The sequence below is a fragment of the Pan paniscus genome, chromosome 1 (assembly GCF_029289425.2).
Source record: "Pan paniscus chromosome 1, NHGRI_mPanPan1-v2.0_pri, whole genome shotgun sequence".
In the NCBI taxonomy this organism is placed as follows: domain Eukaryota; kingdom Metazoa; phylum Chordata; class Mammalia; order Primates; family Hominidae; genus Pan; species Pan paniscus.
In genome coordinates, this window is record NC_073249.2 from 186,372,219 (window position 1) to 186,389,888 (window position 17,670).

The 17,670-nt window shown below is 42.2% G+C and overlaps 1 protein-coding gene across 4 annotated transcripts in view; it reads right to left on the reverse strand.

The window, feature by feature from the left end:
* The window catches only part of ZFP69B (ZFP69 zinc finger protein B), a 32,927-nt gene extending 19,615 nt beyond the window's left edge, over positions 1-13,312 (reverse strand). Inside the window, exons 1-2 of one of the 4 annotated variants that reach the window (XM_008968389.4) lie at positions 2,886-13,312; positions 1,973-2,405 (exon numbers count right to left, since the gene is read on the reverse strand). In XM_008968389.4, coding sequence (XP_008966637.3) covers positions 1,973-2,099 — 127 coding nt within the window. In that variant the 5' untranslated portion in view covers positions 2,100-2,405; positions 2,886-13,312. Of the gene's footprint in view, positions 1-1,599; positions 1,692-1,972; positions 2,406-2,885 lie in introns of those variants that run through there. The other 3 variants (XM_008968390.4, XM_034962250.3, XM_024927727.4) reach the window with 3 other exon arrangements.
* Positions 13,313-17,670: the final 4,358 nt, after the last annotated feature.

The window sequence follows — 17,670 nt, forward strand, 5'->3', positions numbered from 1 at the left end:
CCCGGGAGGCGGAGGTTGCAATAAGCCAAGATCGAGCCATTGGACTCCGGCTTGGGTGACAGGAGAAAAAAAAAAAAAACACTAGGAATTAAGGCACATGAATAACTGTCTTTGTATTTTATTCCAACTTTTTATCATGAATATTGAACATCCATACATCCACATCTAGATTCAACAATTGTTAATATTTACCATATTTGCTTTACCTATCTACATTTTTTCTGAAGCACTTCAAAGTCGTCTGCATCATAATACTTTATCCCTAAATATTTCAAATGAGGATCTTCTCTTGTACAACCACAGTACTATTTATTAAATCTATGAAAATTAACAATAATTCCATAGTATCATCTAAATATTCAGTCCATATTCAGATTTCCTCAACTGTTTCCTCAACTTTTATTCTGGATTTTTTCCAAACCAGGAGTTAATCAAGGCTCACACATTCAAAGTGGTTGTTACCTCTAGTCTCTTTTACTCTAGAATAAGTACTTCCCCTTTCTTCATGATGTTGTCTTTTTAAGCTACAAGAACAGTCTGACTGTATCCTCAATGTGAGGTTTATCTTATTTCTCCATCCCCTGTATTTTCTGTAAACCAGCAGTTCAGTCTTTAAACTTAATTTAGGATCACGTTCAACGTTGTTGGTAGGAATACCTTGTAGGTGGTACCAGGTGCTTTATATTACAGTATCTGCAAAGTATAAAATGCCCGGCTATCCCATTACTGAGACATTTGATTAAAACTGTGACCACCACACCTTACTATTGGAAAATTATGTTCATTCCTTGCCATTTAGTAAGTAATTTGAGGGGATAATACTTTGATATCATGTGAGTATCTGTTCCCCATTAACCTTTCAATTATTTTATTTACGGTAAAAGATTCTATCATTCTTTCTACATTTATTTATTTATTTATTTATTTATTTTTGAGACAAGGTCTTGCTCTGTCACCCAGCCTGGAGTGCAGTGGCGCCATCTCAGCTCACTGAAACCTCCCCTTTCCTAGTTCAAGCGATTCTCGTGCCTCAACCTCCCGAGTAGCTGGGATTACAGGCATGTGCCACCACGCCCAGCTAATTTTTGTATTTTTAGCAGAGATGGGGTTTCATCATGTTGGCCAGGCTGGTCTCAAACTGCTGGCCTCAAACTCCTGGTCTCAAGCAATCCGCCCACCTTGACTTCCCAAATTGCTGGGATTACAGGCATGAGCCACCACACCTGGCCTCTTTCTACCTTCATTATTGGCAGGCATTTTCTGTAAAAAGCTTTCCCTCACCAACTGAAGAGGATCTAAAAGGCAAGGTAAATGCACATTCATTCCCATAATAACCTATTTTTCAAAGTAAGGAATCAGTGTATTAATTACCTCCAATGTTTGCAAATGAATTTCCCCCCCACCCCCCGTCTTTCTTTATTTTAAGTGTCAAGGTGATCATGTGGAATTTTACTTATTCAAGGTGTTACCATCAGTTTGGATACTTAAGCTTTCCCAAATCTGTGGAGTGAGAGACCCTTAAACCTGGCCTCTTTTGACACATATCCATTAGTCTTTAAGCTCTTCCTTGCTTTCTAGCACAAGTTACTCCAGGCTCACCTGGTACTTCCCCTGCTGCTTCTCCTTCTGACCTAGCCACCAAGTTCCTGTGTGACCCTGGGCAGGCCTCCCATTTGATTTACATTTCCCCACTGTTAGAATAAGAAAAATCAGGTTAGGTCCATCCTGCCCCACATGGCCATGGGAAAGATGAAAATAAATAATATACATAACCATGACACTGAAATACTGGTCCTAGGCTGAAAAGACCACTACTACTTAGGAAAACCCCAGACTAGGAGCCACAATCAACAACTCCAGAAACCCTCCACCCACTCGTCTCCCTAAGAGATGCTTCCACTCAAGTGACTCATTCCTTCTCACACTAGAGGGGACTGCTTTTCCTCCCTCCCACCCATCAGTTTATTCTCACCTTCTGCTTTAAACATCTTAGTCACATCCTCCCACAGGGCCACCCGCTCCGTGGCCGCCTTTGGATGACGCAACTTCACCCAGGTGCTGGCCTCGGTGGGCAGGGTGATCAGGAGCTGCTGCAGCATGACGGCGTCCGCACTCCTTTCTGAGGACCCTCTGTCTTAGCCCATAGGGCTTGTCCACCTCTGATGAGGAAATTGCTGGAAGCTCTGACAGGAGGCTTCCCAATTGTACCGATCTCCTTAATCGCCGACTCCTACTCCTCAATGTCCTCTCTCAGGAACCCAGGGAACATACAGTATCAAAATCCGAGATCTGGACTTGTGTCTATCATCGGCTCTCAGGGCGCATCTCCCAACTTGAGCTCCATCTGTCTCCTTGGCCAGCAGCTGGAGGCGCCAAGTATTTACTCTCAGCAGCCCCTGCAGATGCTGGGCAGAAGACATTAGAATCAGCAAAGGACCAAGGAGGCTCAGTCATAGGGCAGAACGCTAGAACATATATGGATCACTGTAAAATGTTTCCAAAAGATACACGGAGGCGGTGGGCAGACACAGCCTACAAAATTCAAAGCACCGCGCACGTGTCAGGAAGCACAAAGAGACGAATACAACCCAATTCTTTGTTTGGGGCAGTAATTATGTGTAAAGTAGCCGGGGATTTGGAATCCCAGCTCTTTCACTAGTCGGCTGTAGCAAACCGCGAAACCGCTAGACCCCGCCTCCTCCTCCCCAAATGAGAGGCTAAGTCCTCCCCACAGAGCGGGACCCGCCCGGCCCTAGCCTCCCAGCCTTTGTCTGAACACGACTCCGGGGCTGCGGAGAGCACCGCGCGCGACAGGGTGGCCGCGGGCGGAACTCGCGCTTCCCGGCTCGCCCAGCTCCCCAAGCCCGGGACAGCCACCCGCTCACCCTCTCCCCGCTGGGCCGGCACGCCCCCGCCTTCCCACCGCTGCAGCCGGGTCCCGGCACTGCGCGGCCAAGCTCCCACTTAGCGCTGCGGCGAGCAGTCGGGGCCCAGTGCGCCTGCGCAGCGGCTGCCTAGAGCATGGTTCCCAGCATCCTCCCGGGGAGCCGCTCCGCCAGCGCAGACGCCCCCACCGGTGCGCGCCGGGTTGGCTGCATTCAGGGGCTCCCAGTATCCGATCCCCTGCGAGCATCATCAGCCTGGCTCCTGCGGGAGGAGATGGAGCCTGCGTTCTTGGGCCCCAGACTCTGATGAAGAACAACCATCTTTCCTCCGCTGGGAAAATGCACGTGAACGTTAGGGTGAGCCTTTGAAACCCGTGACAAAAGGGAGCCATCGGCATCACGTTTTTTGGTGAAACGACACTGGTGTAAAATAATCCATAGCACTTTCCCTAAATATTATGTACATGCCAGTTATTTATTCTCAGCAGACAGTTGAATGGATTCCGGTATATTGTTAAAAGAATACCACAACAGTTTTCTGTTCTAGTATTCAATAAAAGTTCTCATGTTTATTGCTTACCTTGTATTTCTGAAATGCCAGAAAATACACAAAAACAAAAAAAATTATTGCCTGTAATTTCAGCAAGCAGCAGTAACCTTGCTAACAGTTGGTGTACAACCTTTCCTGCACACACACAACGTTTTTCATGCATTGTTATATATTTTCCACAAAAGCGATTATACTGTAATGCTGTTTTATTGCTGAGTTTTCTCCCTCCAACAAAATTTGAGTACATCACTCCAAATACATTTCTACATCAACAGTTTACAAAAACAACAGATTAGGAAATAGAATACAATTATAGTACTTGCTAGCTGTTATGAACCGAATGTTTGGATTCCCCAAAATTTATCTTGAAGCCCTAACCTCCATTGTATTTGGAGAGTATTTAGAGATAAGGCCTTTATGGAAGTAATTAAGGTTAGAATATAGTCCTAGTCAGAAACGAACCCAACTCGACCTTACGTGGGGCTTCTAGTCTCCACACTGAGAAAATAAATTTCCGGTTTTTTGTTTGTTTGTTTTTTTGAGATGGAGTCTCGCACTGTCCGCCGGGCTGGACTGCAGTGGCATGACCTCGGTTCACTGCAACCTTCGCCTCCTGGCTTAAAGCGATTCTCCTGCCTCAGCCTCCCAAGTGGCTAGGATTACAGGCGCCCGCCACGACGCCCAGCTAATTTTTTGTATTTTTAGTACAGACGGGGTTCCACTATGCTGGCCAGGCTGGTCTCAAACTCCTGACCTCGGTATCTGCCCGCCTCGGCCTCCCAAAGTGCTGGGATTACAGGCATGAGCCACCGCGCCCGGCCAGATATCCGTGGTTTAAGCCACCCAGTCAATGGTATTTTGTTACAGCAGCCCAAGCTGATGAATACACTAGCATATAATAGTTACAGAATATGAGGCTCTGTCCTAAGTGTATTTCATATTTTAACTTATTTTGTCATCATAGAAACCACTTGAAGTAAGTACTATTATTATTCCCACTTTACAGATAAGAAAACTGAGATTTAGAGAAGTTGAATAACTTGCCAAGATCATGTGGCTTACAAGTGGTGAACACAGGCAGTCTATGTTCCTATCTGCTACTCAACAAAAATACAGCATGAAATACAATAAAATGTTAATTGTAGAATCTAAGTAGTGGTATAGGGATGCCGTAATGTAAAATTCTTTCAATTTTTCTGTATATGTGTATGTTTTCATAATAAAATATCAGAAAAATACAGCTAAGAATAAACAACAAGAATTATGCAGGAAATTATAAATAAAACTCCAAATTTTTTGTTTAAATGGTGAGAATAGTGATACAACACATTCACGAGTTGAAATAGAACATTCTAAGTATGTCACTTTTCCTCCAGTTCACATAAACTGTGATGCATCCCAATCAAAATTTCAACTTTTTCAGCCGGACATGGTGGCTCACGCCTGTAATCCCAGCACTTTAGGAGGCCAAGGTGGGTGGATCACCTGAGCTCAGGAGTTCGAGACCAGCGTGGTCAACATGGCGAAACCTCATCTCTACTAAAAATACAAAAATTAGTTGGGTGTGGTGGTGTGTGTCTGTAATCCCAGCTACTCAGGAGGCTGAGGCAAAAGAATCGCTTGAACCCGAGAGGTGGAGGTTGTAGGGAGCCAAGATCATGCCACTGCATTCCAGCCTGGGTGACAGAGCAAGACTCCATCTCAAAAAAAGAAAAGAAGATCAACTTTTCTTTTTACTAAACTAAATGATTCTAAAGTTTAGCTAGTATGGCAAGTGTTCCAGAATGGCCAATAATGTTTTCCAACAATAATGAAGGCAGACTTGCCCTACCAGATATTACCGTGTATTATGGAGGCAAAATAATCAAAATAAAACTAGTGCCAAAATATACTCGGAAATCAGTGAGATGAAATTGGAAACTCAGAAACAGACTTGACACTTATTTAAATTTAGTATATTGTAAAGCTGGCATTTCAAAGCAGCTGGGTAATGATGGATTATTCAACAAATATCATTAGGACAACTAGTTAGCCATTTGGGGAACAGTATGAGTCTTCGCTGGCTGACAACAAAATACCACAGACTGGGTGGCTTAACCAACAGAAATTAATTTTCTTATAGTTCTGGAGGCTGGGAAGTCCAAGATCAAGGTGTGAGCTAGGTAGGTTTCCTTCTGAGGCCTTTTCTCTTGGCTTGTAGGCAACCACCATCTCCTTGTATGCTCACAAGACCTCTTCTTGTGTGCTTGAGGAGAGTGAGCTCTCTGATGTCTCTTCTTTTAAGAACACGAATCCTAACAGATCAGGGCCCCACCCCTGTGACCTCATTTAAACTTATTACTTCTATAAAGGCCTCATCTCCAAATACAGTCACTTTAGGGGTTAGGGCTTCGACATACTCGTTTGTGGCAGAATACAAACACTCAGCCCATAGCAAGAACAAATCAAGTTGGGTTCCTGCTGTACATATTACACATCATATAATTTCAAGAAAGTAAAGTTTGGTTTTCTTTTTCACTTTTTAATTTTTTTAATTACCCCATATCCTAGTCAAAGTAAACTTTTGTTTTAAAGTAACAGCACAACTGTTAACGTGTTCACATAAAGGTGATTCTAGCCATAGTTTTGGGATAAGAAACTATTCTATACATAGGTTTGTGATTAAGGCCCTATTATTTGCAAGTAACTAGCTCACCAGAATTGCTTTCTAAGTTAAAATGATTATTATTATTGTTGTTGTTGGAAGGATTCTGGAGTCTTCAGGAATTCGAGGAAGAACTGGTTAGCCTAGTCTGTGAAAGGTTACGAACCAGCGGATTTCTGAGCACCACAAAGCAAATGCCCAGAGAGATGCCCTCTAAACCACCACCCTTAACATGATTCAGCTCTGGCAACTTTCAGTTGTGTTACTCAGTTCAAAATTCCAAATTTTGGCAGGATCATTTGATCATTTGGCTTTGACCAGGGGCCACGGAGTGTCATGGTAGAAAGACTTGGCTTCTGGGCACCCACCCCATGAACAGTTAGCAGTTCCCAACGAAGGGGAAATGTTTCAGACTAAGGAAAAAGATGAATGCTCCTGAATTTATTCAATAACAGAAGTAGAACTTTAATGCTAAACCATGATTTTTCAAGTACAAAAAAGAAAACTATAGATTAGTTTATGACTGTAAGTACAAATATTCTAAATAAAATATTGACAAATAGAACTAGTGATGAATTTTTAAAAATATATATGACCAACCAAGTTTTTCCCAGGAATATAAGGGTGTTCCAATACCAGGAAGCACATTAACATAACCTATAACATCAAATTCAAGAGGAAAAACTATATGATCATGTCAATAGTCAGTGAAAAAGACTTTAATAAACTTTAGCAGTCATTTCTGGTACATCATTATCTGCTTAACAAGTAAAGAGCATTTACTGTTAGCCAACTATTGTTCTAATTCATGTACTAAAAACTCTAAGTAAAATAGGAATAGAAGGAGATTACTTGGTATACACTGAATGTTTCATCCCCGTAAAATTCATATGTTAAATCCTAACTCCCAATGTGATGGTATTTGGAGGTGAGGTCTTTGGGAGGTGATTAGGTCATGAGGGTGGATCCTTCATGAGTGGGATTGCTATCCTTATGTTGGAAGTAAAGCTCGAAGTTGCAAAGAAAATGAGCACTTAAACAAAAGATTTCTTAGCAAGGCAAAATTTACTTCTGTAGAAGGGTGCTGTTCGCAGGTTTGGCCACCATGAGAGCACACTGAACAAAGGAGGGAAGGGGTTTTTATTCCTAATGCAGCTTGTCCCTGTCACTGTGTCCTGCCTCCATTGGCTGGAGTTGGACCGCACAATCTAAGCTGAACCCAACTGGCTAATTCGGAATGTGGTTACACTGGTGAGAAGGGCAGTTTTGGCGGGAAGAGCCATTGCAACGGGAGGGGTAATTTACAGACTGGGTAGCAGATGTGGTCTCTGTAGACAAGGACTGGCAAGAAAGTTGTTTACTGAAACTAACATAGGGAGGCACAAAGGATAAGGAAGTTGGTTTGGCCTTGGAAGTAGGCAACAAAGAATGGGACGTTGAACAAGCCAAACCTTTGAAGAGGAACTTCTTTTGTATCTGACACCTTATAAAAGAGGCTCCAGAGAGCTCCCTGTCCCTTCCTTCTACCATATAAGGACACACCCAGAAGATGGCCTCTGGGAACCATCTGCTCAAACCTTGATCTTAGACTTCCCAGACTTCAGAACTGTGAGAAATAAATTTCTGTTGTTTATAAGCCACTCAGTCTATGGTCTTCTGTAATAGCAGTCCAAACAGACTAAGACATTACTTCTAAGAAAGACTATTTACAAAAATAAAAAATGTAAATGGTACCCTAAATAGTGTAACAATAAAACAATTTCAAATAAAATCAGAAACTTGCCATCATATTAGTTTGTAACATTGTCTTAGAGTATTTGTCAAATAAAATAAGAAAACTAGCACAAATATTGGAAAAGAAGAGGTAGAGCTGTATCTTTTTGCTGATGACATGATACGATATCTAGAAAAAGTCTCTAACAAAAACTGCTAGAATTAATAGGAGAATTGATGTGAGATAGTTGCCTCATAAGAAATACACACAAAATAAATATTTTCCTTGCTTTAGAAATGAGCATGTAGAAATTAGTAGGGCTGGGCATGGTGTCTCACGCCTGTAATCCCAACACTCTGGGAGGCTGAGTTGTGTGGATCATGAGGTCAGGAGTTCGAGACCAGCCTGGCCAATATAATGAAACCCCATCTCTACTAAAAATACAGAAAATTAGCCGGGCGTGGTGATGGACACCTGTAATCCTAGCTACTCAGGAGAATGAGGCAGGAGAATTGCTTGAACCCAGGAGGCAGTGGTTGCTGCAAGCCGAGATTGCACCACTGCACTCCAGCCCAGGCAACAGTGTGAGACTCTGTCTCAAAAAAAAAAAAAAAAAAAAAAAAAAGAAATGAGCACCTAGAATAGAATGGAAGTGGGATATATTCCATCCTCAGAAGGAGTAATTCTACCTATAAAATATTTAGAACAAATTTAATAATAAGAAAATAAAGGTGAAGAAAATACAAATAAAAATCATTAAAAGGCATAAAACAAGATTTGTGTAAATGAAAATGTATATCATTCATAGAGGAGATTTGCTATCATAACAATGTCAGATAATATAAAATGATTATAATTCTGATTAGAGTCCCAACAGGGTTTTGTTTTGATTTTGGAACTAGATTTTAAAATCTTAAAATTTATGCAAGAATAAAGGTCCAATACGAGACAAGAAAAGTCAAGAAAAGAACGGTGATGGGGGACTTGGCTTACCAGATAGCACAACACACTAAAAAGTCACTTTCTCTGTCCATTTTGTACTGCTATAATAGAATATCTGAGACTTGGTAATTTATAACAAACAGAGATTTATTTCTTACAGTTCTGGAGTCTAGGAAGTCTGAGATCCCGGGGCCCATATCAGGCAAGGGCCTTCTTGCTGTGTCATCCATGACAGATGGCAGACGTGCAAGAGAGCTGGAGAGAGCAGGAGACTCAACTCAAGACCTCAAGCTCTTTTATAAGGCATTAATCCATGCATGAGGGCAAAGCCTTCATGACATACACACCTCCCATTAGGACCTACTTCCCAACACGGTTGCCCTGGGGATGAAGTTTCCAACGCCTGCTTTCTGGGGGACACATTCAAACCATTGCAGTCGCCATAGCCATATGATTATGATTCTGGCATGAAGAATGACAAAGAAACCAATGAAACAGACTAGAGAATCCAAAACTGATTCTAGTACATGTGAGAATTTATTAAATGACAAAGATGGAGGCTCAATTCAGTAGGAAATGGATGAATTGCTTAATAAGCGAAGCCTACGGAATTCTAGTATTTATCAGTCTAGAAGAAAATAAAGTTTTGACATGGGTCCTCATCTTAAACCATATTCAGAAATAATTCCAGCTAGGTTAAACTCTAAAATATAAAATATAAAAATAGATCAAAATCCTGAAAATCTAGTGGGAGAGATGCTTTTAACCAAATCTACAGACCTAGTCAATGTACTTGACTATTTAAAAATTAAAAATCTTTATAGGCAAAAGATGTCTTAAAGTCAGTATACAGATGACACACCTAAAAAAAAAATCCGTAATGCAGATGACAGACAAAATCAGTATTTAATTGACTTTAAAACATCATTTAATTTGAGAAACATCATTATTTTATGTACTACTAAAAAAGAAAAACGCTAGGCTGGGCACAGTGAGTGGCTCATGTCTGGGTGACAGAGTGAGACCTTGTCTCAAAAAAAAAAAAAAAAAAAATTAGGCCGGGTGCAGTAGATCACGCCTGTAATCCCAGCACTTTGGGAGGCTGAGGCAGGTGGATCATGAGGCCAGGAGTTCAAGACCAGCCTGGCCAATATGGTGAAACCCCATCTCCACTAAAACTACAAAAATTAGCGGGTGCAGTGGCAGGTGCTTGTAATCCCAGCTACTTGGGAGGCTAAGGCAGTAGAATTGCTTGAACCTGGGCAGCAGAGGTTGCAGTGAGCCGAGATTGCGCCACTGCACTCCAGCCTGGGCAACAGAGTGAGATTCCATCTCAAAATAAATAAATAAATAAATAAATAAATAAATAGTAAATTTAAAAAATGCTACCATTTAATTAATGCACAATGTTTTCTTACAATTTAAGAGTTTTACACTTAACAAAAGAGCTATTTGGGATATTTTGGGTGTAAATTTTATCACATCTCATGCTGCTCTGCTTCTGTGCCATTTAATGTACATGATCTTTTTTAATTGTAATGTCAAATCACCCTGTAACTTTTTTTTTGTTTGTTTTGAGACAGAATCTTGCTCTGTCACCCAGGCTGGAGTGCAGTGGTGCAATCACGGCTCTCTTGAGTCTCAAACTCCCAGGCTGTAGCAATCCTCCCAGCTCAGCCTCCCGAGTAACTAGGACTATAGGCACATGCCACCAAGCCTGGCTAATTTTTTTATTTTCTGTGGAGACAGAGTCTCACTGTGTTGGCCAGGCTGGTATCAAATTCCTGGGCTCAAGTGATCCTCCCTCCTCAGCCTCCCAAAGTGCTGGGATTATAGGTGTGCCCAGCCAAAAAATATGTACCTTTTTTTTTTTTAAGACAGGGCCTCACTGTCACCCAGGCTGGAGTGCAGTGGTGCAAACTAAGCTCACTGCAACCTCCACCTTCCGGGCTCAAGCGATCCTCCCACCTCAGCTTCCCAAGTAGCTAGGACCACAGGTGTGTGCTACCACACCCAGCTAAAAAAAAATCTCAATACAGTACTTTTATTCAGATAAAAAATTATCTGAATACAGTACTTTTGACAAAGCAATCCCACTCCTAAAAATGCGTCCCTTGGAAACAAAAGCATTGTTTCAAAGGACAGTTGTACGAAGGTGATTATTACAGAACTGCTTCTTCTAGCAGAAAATAGGAAATTAAATGTCCACCCGTAAGGGATTTGCTGAATAAATGATACAGCCACACCAAGGACTTAAAAAGGCCTTTCGAAAGAATCCATTAGAACTATGCCATCACTTGGCAGGATTTCCATAAGATCTTTTCCAAGTGAGAAAATCAAATTGTCAAAAAATTTGTTAGATTAAATCATATGGACTTCCTAATATTCGATCAATTTTAACATACAAAAGGGGTGGGGCGAGGTGGCTCAGGCCTGTAATCCCAGCACTTTGGGAGGCCAAGGTTGGCATATCTCTTGAGGTCAGGAGTTTGAGACCAGCCTTGCCAACATGGTGAAACCCCATCTACTGAAAATACAAAAGTTAGCCGGGCGTGGTGGCAGGTGCCTGTAATCCCAGTTACGCGGGAGGCTGAGGCAGGAGAATCGTTCGAACCCAGGAGGCAGAGGTTGCAGTGAGCCCGGATCGTGCCACTGCACTCTAGCCTGGGCGACAGAGGGAGATTGTCTCAAAAAAAAAAAACAAAAGGGACAACTTCATGTGATTCAGCCTAATAATTACCCCACAAATATGTCTGTTTGTTATTTGTGTGTGTGTAGTGTGGATTATCTGAATACAGAGGCAAATACAAACTAGATTGTTAACATGCACAAATTTAAAAAAAAAACATTATCTGAAATCAGATTATTTTCTCATAACACTGACTTTAACAAGGGATTTATGCCAAATGATGTTGCCTGCATCATAATGAAGCTCTGGATTCCCTTTTTAATTTTAGTAAATGTATTCAAAAGAGAACAATTTGTCTACTGGACATAGGAAACCATTACATGACATAAAAAAATAAATCCAATAAGTTCAACTTGTAAATAAAATAATGAAAAGAAGTATTAATATATCCAATCAATTTACAAAAGCATGTATCTGAAAATAAGTTTCTCATTGGGAAGAATAAAACGTTATCAGTTTAAGGCCGGGTGTGGCGGCTCATGCCTGTAATCCCAGCACTTTGGGAGGCGAGGAGGGCGGATCACTTGAAGTCAGGAGTTCAAGACCAGCCTGACCAACATGGTGAAACCCCGTCTCTACTAAAAATACAAAAAAATTAGCCAGGCATGTTGGCGCATGCCTGTAATCGTAGCTACTCCGGAGGCTGAGCTGGGAGGCAGAAGTTGCCGTGAGCCAAGATCACACTCCACACTCCAGCTTGTACGACAGAGCGAGACTCCATCTCAAAACAAAACAAAATCTTTATCAGTTTAAAAGGGGGAGAGATAGTTGGTTTATTATCAGTTATTTAAAAAAAAAAGATAGGCCTTATTAAAAAAAAAAAAAAAAGATGGGCTTAAGCTGAGGTGAGAGGATCACTTGAGCCCAAGAGTTTGAGACCAGCCTGGGCAACATTGGGAGACTCCATCTTAAAAAAGTAATAATAATAAACAAGGCTGGGTGAGGTGACTCACACCTGTAATCCCAGCACTTTGGGAGGCCAAGGCGGGCAGATCACCTGAGGTCGGGAGTTCAAGACCAGCCTGATCAATATGGAGAAACCCCATCTCTACTAAAAATACAAAATTAGCCAGGTGTGGTGGCGTATGCCTGTAATCGCAGCTACTCAGGAGGCTGAGGCAGGAGAATTGCTTGAACCAGGGAGGCAGAGGTTGCGGTGAGCCGAGATTGCGCCATTGCACTCCAGCCTGAGCAACAAGAGCAAAACTTCGTCTCAAAAAATTTAAATTCAATTAAATTTTAAAAATAAACAAAATTATCCAGGAATGGTGGCGCATGCCTGTAGCCCCAGCTACTCAGAAGGCTGAGGTGGGAGGATCACCTGAGCCCAGGAGGCCTAGGCTGCAGTGAGTCAAGACTGCGCCACTGCACTCTAGCCTGGGCTAGACCCTGTCTCAAAAAAAAAAAAAAAAAAAAAGATGAGCTTCTATGTTTCTATTTTTCACCACTGGAAACCTAATTTATAAGTATGCATAGTGTGTGTAGAGGCAACAAACTTAACTGTATTATCTGATGGAATTATAAACTAATCAAAATTATGAGAAATTTTTGTTTAATAAACTGTATTTCAATAGGACATCTAATACAATATCTAGAATCTGTTCTTCAAAATGTGTCAAGTTATTTGGTCATGTCTCCAAAGGTAGTGAGGAAAGAGCTCCTTATCTACTCGTCTCTGCCATTGGATTCTGAACACCCCAATGAAGACTTTTTTTTTTGAGATGGAGTCTTGCCCTGTCGCCAGGCTGGAGTGCAGTGGCTCAATCTTGGCTCACTGCAACCTCCGCCTCCCAGGTTCAAGTGAGTCTCCTGCCTCAGCCTCCTGAGTAGCTGGGACTACAGGCGTGCGCCACCACACCCAGCTAATTTTTGTATTTTTAGTAGAGACAGGGTTTCACCATGTTGGCCAGGATGGTCTCGATCTGTTGACTTCATGATCCACCCACCTCGGCCTCCCAAAGTGTTGGAATTACAGGCGTGAGCCACCACGCCCAGCCCAATGAAGACATTTTATCAAGTCATTTAAGTGTCTCTTCATCATCTTCAAAAATACAGTTTCAGGGAGTTAATAACCATATCATTTCAGTTCAGATGAGTTAATAATCATATCATTCAAGCAAAAGGAACCTGACTCACCATTCTAAAGAGGCATGCCCCAAAACTCCAGTTACACAACACGGTAATTTAAGGCACGTGATCTCTCAAGTGGAAAACTGGTTTAAACCTTGCCTTGCAGGACTGAATTGAGATTGTTCACGTGATATAGCCAGTGCCAGTTAGGCATGTGCTGTTACAAAGAGTATGTAATCCGGAAAGATGAAGATGTTTTAGCATCTTGAAGAGATAAATAGGGATTCTTCTGAGGGAAAACCAATGAGCTTCTGAACAAAACGAGAAGCTGCTTGAAATCATTGCCCATCTCTTCATAGAACTGAGAAACAAAGAATTCAGTGACCCACTCTTACACGATTGGCAATTTTAACAGCTTTGTTAGGTATTTGTCTTAAACCTTCATGCCCAGGTTCTTCCTATGCATAATCAGTAAACTTTATTCAAATCACCACCACTGTTCACATTTCCATTACAGTCTCCAGCCTTATCCTTTAGAAATACCATTTTCATCACTGATTCATGATAGAATCAAAAGGAAATTAACATTATCAATACTGACAGTGAGGTCCAGTTCCAATTTGCAATTATATATCCTCCTACATATTTTCCATAACTAATGATTGTCAACTTCCAGCAGAAGAATGCTGAAAACAATGCAGGAGGGATTCACACTAGCACTCGGCATCATCTATACTGTCCATACTTCTGAGCATGTATCATGGAAGGTTTAGTTAGAGTAGCCAATGCTGTTTCTGCCCTGTGCATATCCTTGAGACCTTCCAGTGCCTCCAGCAAATGCCGGAGGCCAGTATCTGCATCTCTCTGCCAGGAGCTGGGCTGCCCCAAATATCTGAGAATTATTACTGACCATGCCACCATAGTCCCACCAACAGCCCTCAACCAATGACATTTGGTAGTTGGTATGAGAATGCCTGGTCTGCTCACCACTAGGTGGCATAATTCTGAATATTGTATTTTGCAGATTCCCAGTTTCACTGAGATTAAGCTCCAGTCTCCTGCGATGGTAGCTAACTTCAAAGTGTATCCTTTATTGGTTATCTTCCTTTTCCTATCTCATTTCCCCCTCTCCCTATTGGTATTTCCTGTGTTTCCTAAATAAACTATTTGCACTGCAATCCTTGTCTTAGGGTCTGCTTCTGAGATAACATAAACCAGGCACTCACTGAATGCATGAACAATAAGCCTGTAAGTTATGGAGTTCTTGTAAGGTGAGTTATCATGTCTTACCAGCCTATACTACCCTCATCCCAAGGAATGACATCCTTGAAATTTCATCTTTAATGTGCCAGTTACATTTCTCTCAGTACACATTAAAAATGAATAAACAGACAATTCATCAAGGTATACATTTATAATTTGTATACTTTCCTATATGTAGAATACACTTCGATTACACAGTTAAAGACATAAATACACAATAATTGAAATCATCTTTCAGAGCCACAGTCACCTCTGGTTCTGAGTTTCTGCTTCCAGTGAGTTCATTCAGTTTATAGATCATCTTGCCACCCCTACTTTATCTAGAATTTTGCTGGAATCCTTTCTCTTCAAAGATCAACCTTCACTAACACATGAGGGTAAACAGAAAGTGATCGCTCTTCTCTTGTCCTCCTCTCTGGAACAATCCTCCAGGATCTTGGGTCACTTTTCAGCTACTGGTTTCACTCAGAATGGGTACTCAAAGCTAATACCCCTTCTCTCTCCTGGGAGACAAGGGGACAGATCAAAGCCACACTCATCTTTCTTGCCTTAAGCTCCCACAAAATTAATAAACCAGACTGCAGTTTTTATGCTAATTTTAGGAGAGAATCAGGGAAATTCAGAATTAAAGCTGTAGTTAACTTGGACTTTCCTAAAGAGAAAGTACCCAACGATGTATGGCTTCACAAGGATGACAGTCCCCACCCTCATCCCACAGGTGCCCTTTTCTTTGAGAGACTTACAGTCTACAATTCCCTTCCCTGGAAAACTGAATTCCTTGTCAAAAGAAGGGCCTCCTCCCCTGGCCTTTATTCCTCCCCAGTCTCTGTCTTAAATTCTATTTAAAGGGAGTAGTTGGAACATATGCATTTAGCTCCCTCATAAAAAATCATTACTGTAGAAAAAGGGATTTAAAGCCAGAGGCATGAACCCACAGGGACACACTGAGTGGAAGAGAAGAAAAATAACAAAAACTTTTGGAAACTGGAAAACAAATAGATGAATGGTGATGGACTTATGAGTCCTGAAAAGGCTGAATCCTAAGTGGGCAGAGGGGAAGGCCAAGAGGAACCCAATTTCCCTTGCAGAATCCTGAAAAGCAGAGAAATAGGTTGCCTGGAGTACCCTCTAAAAAGGCGGAGTGAAAGCAACGCTAAAAATAGAATACAGGCCAGGCGCGGTGGCTCATGCCTGTAATCCTAGCACTTTGGGAGGCTGAGGCGGGCAGATTGCCTGAGCTCAGAAGTTTGAGACCAGCCTGGGCAACATGGCAAAACCCCATCTCTACTAAAAACACAAAAAACGGCTGGGCGGAGTGGCTCATGCCTGTAATCCCAGCACTTTGGGAGGCCGAGGCGGGTGGATCACGAGGTCAGGAGATCGAGACCATCCTGGCTAACATGGTAAAACCCCATCTCTACTAAAAATACACAAAAAATTAGCCGGGCGTGGTGGCGGGTGCTTGCAGTCCCAGCTACTCGGGAGGCTGAGGCAGGAGAATCGCTTGAACCCGGGAGGCGGAGGCTGCAGTGAGCCGAGATCGCGCCACTGCACTCCAGCCTGGGCGACAGAGGGACACTCTGTCTCCAAATAAATGAATAAACAAAATAAAATAAAATAAAAATTGAATGCCGGTGGCAAATCTGCTGAAGAAGCAGTTATATTCCCAGCGTCCCTCCACTACTCTGTGGGTGACTGTTGTTCTTTTACCTCTGCAGAAGACTGAACCAGTAGTTTCAGGAGAGGATAACACAGAGGAATCTCTGAACAGCAGGACACCAGGCACAGCTGAGGACAGGTTACTATGCTGAAAATGGTGGATGGGATGGGGTGAGGATAAATGAAAATTTACACACTTAAGACTCCCAACCTCCTTTTCAGAACTCCCACCCAGATCTACACTCTCTGGGCAGCAAATTTGAAGAAACGTCTCCAGTGACTCCAGGTGGCCTAAGAGAAAAGACCTAAGCACACTGACACTGGGGTTTCCCCAGGAACGCACAGATCACCACCCAATTCATATGGGCAGCTCTGGTCCCAGGGCACCAAGAGTGTCATGATCTGCAGTTCAATCTCCCCAGGGCCAGATGGAAAACTAGTTACTCGCCAAAAAAGGCATAATTTCAAAAACCATAGTTGCCTCCTTTGTGATTCTTTCTTTGGGGCTTGTAAGAGTCTCTACAGCGTCCAGATCTGCAACTGACCTACTGAATCATAAGGGCTGGGGCAGAGCTGCCTGTTGCCTAAACAAGAAGAGACTTCCATCATTCTGTGCTCCACTTGAAGTAGGCAAGTTGTCCAAAAAATTGTTTGAGTCAACACACTCGAATATGACACATGTACTTCACACACAAAAAAGACTCACCACGTACTGTACTTCTTTTTTAATAGAAAGGGATAAAAAGTTCAGCTACTTGTCCCTCACTTTAAAGGAGTTATCTTAACATGCCTAAAATCAGTCATTGATGTGACAGGACTCCTTATAGATTATGATATGTTATAGTTTGCCCATTACTTCCTGCTTAAAATAATAATCATTTATTATCTCTCCCAGTTTCCATGAGTCAGGAATTAGACAGGGTACAGTGCAGACAGCTTGTCTTTGCTCCATGATGTTGGAAGCCTAGCTGGAAGACTCGAAGGCAAAGAGCTGGAATAATCTGAAAGCTTACTCATTACCATCTTGGCCTTACTAGAGCTGTTGGCCAGAACACCCACACGTGACCTCTCCATGTGGTCTGGGCTCTCTTAGAATCTGGTGGCTGGGTTCAAAGGCAAGAGTCAGGCTGGGCGCGATGGCTCACGCTATAATTCCAGCACTTTGGGAGGCCGAGGTGAGTGGATCACCTGAGTTCAGGAGTTCGAGACCAGCCTGGTGAAACCTCATCTCTGCTAAAAAAAAAAAAAAAAATG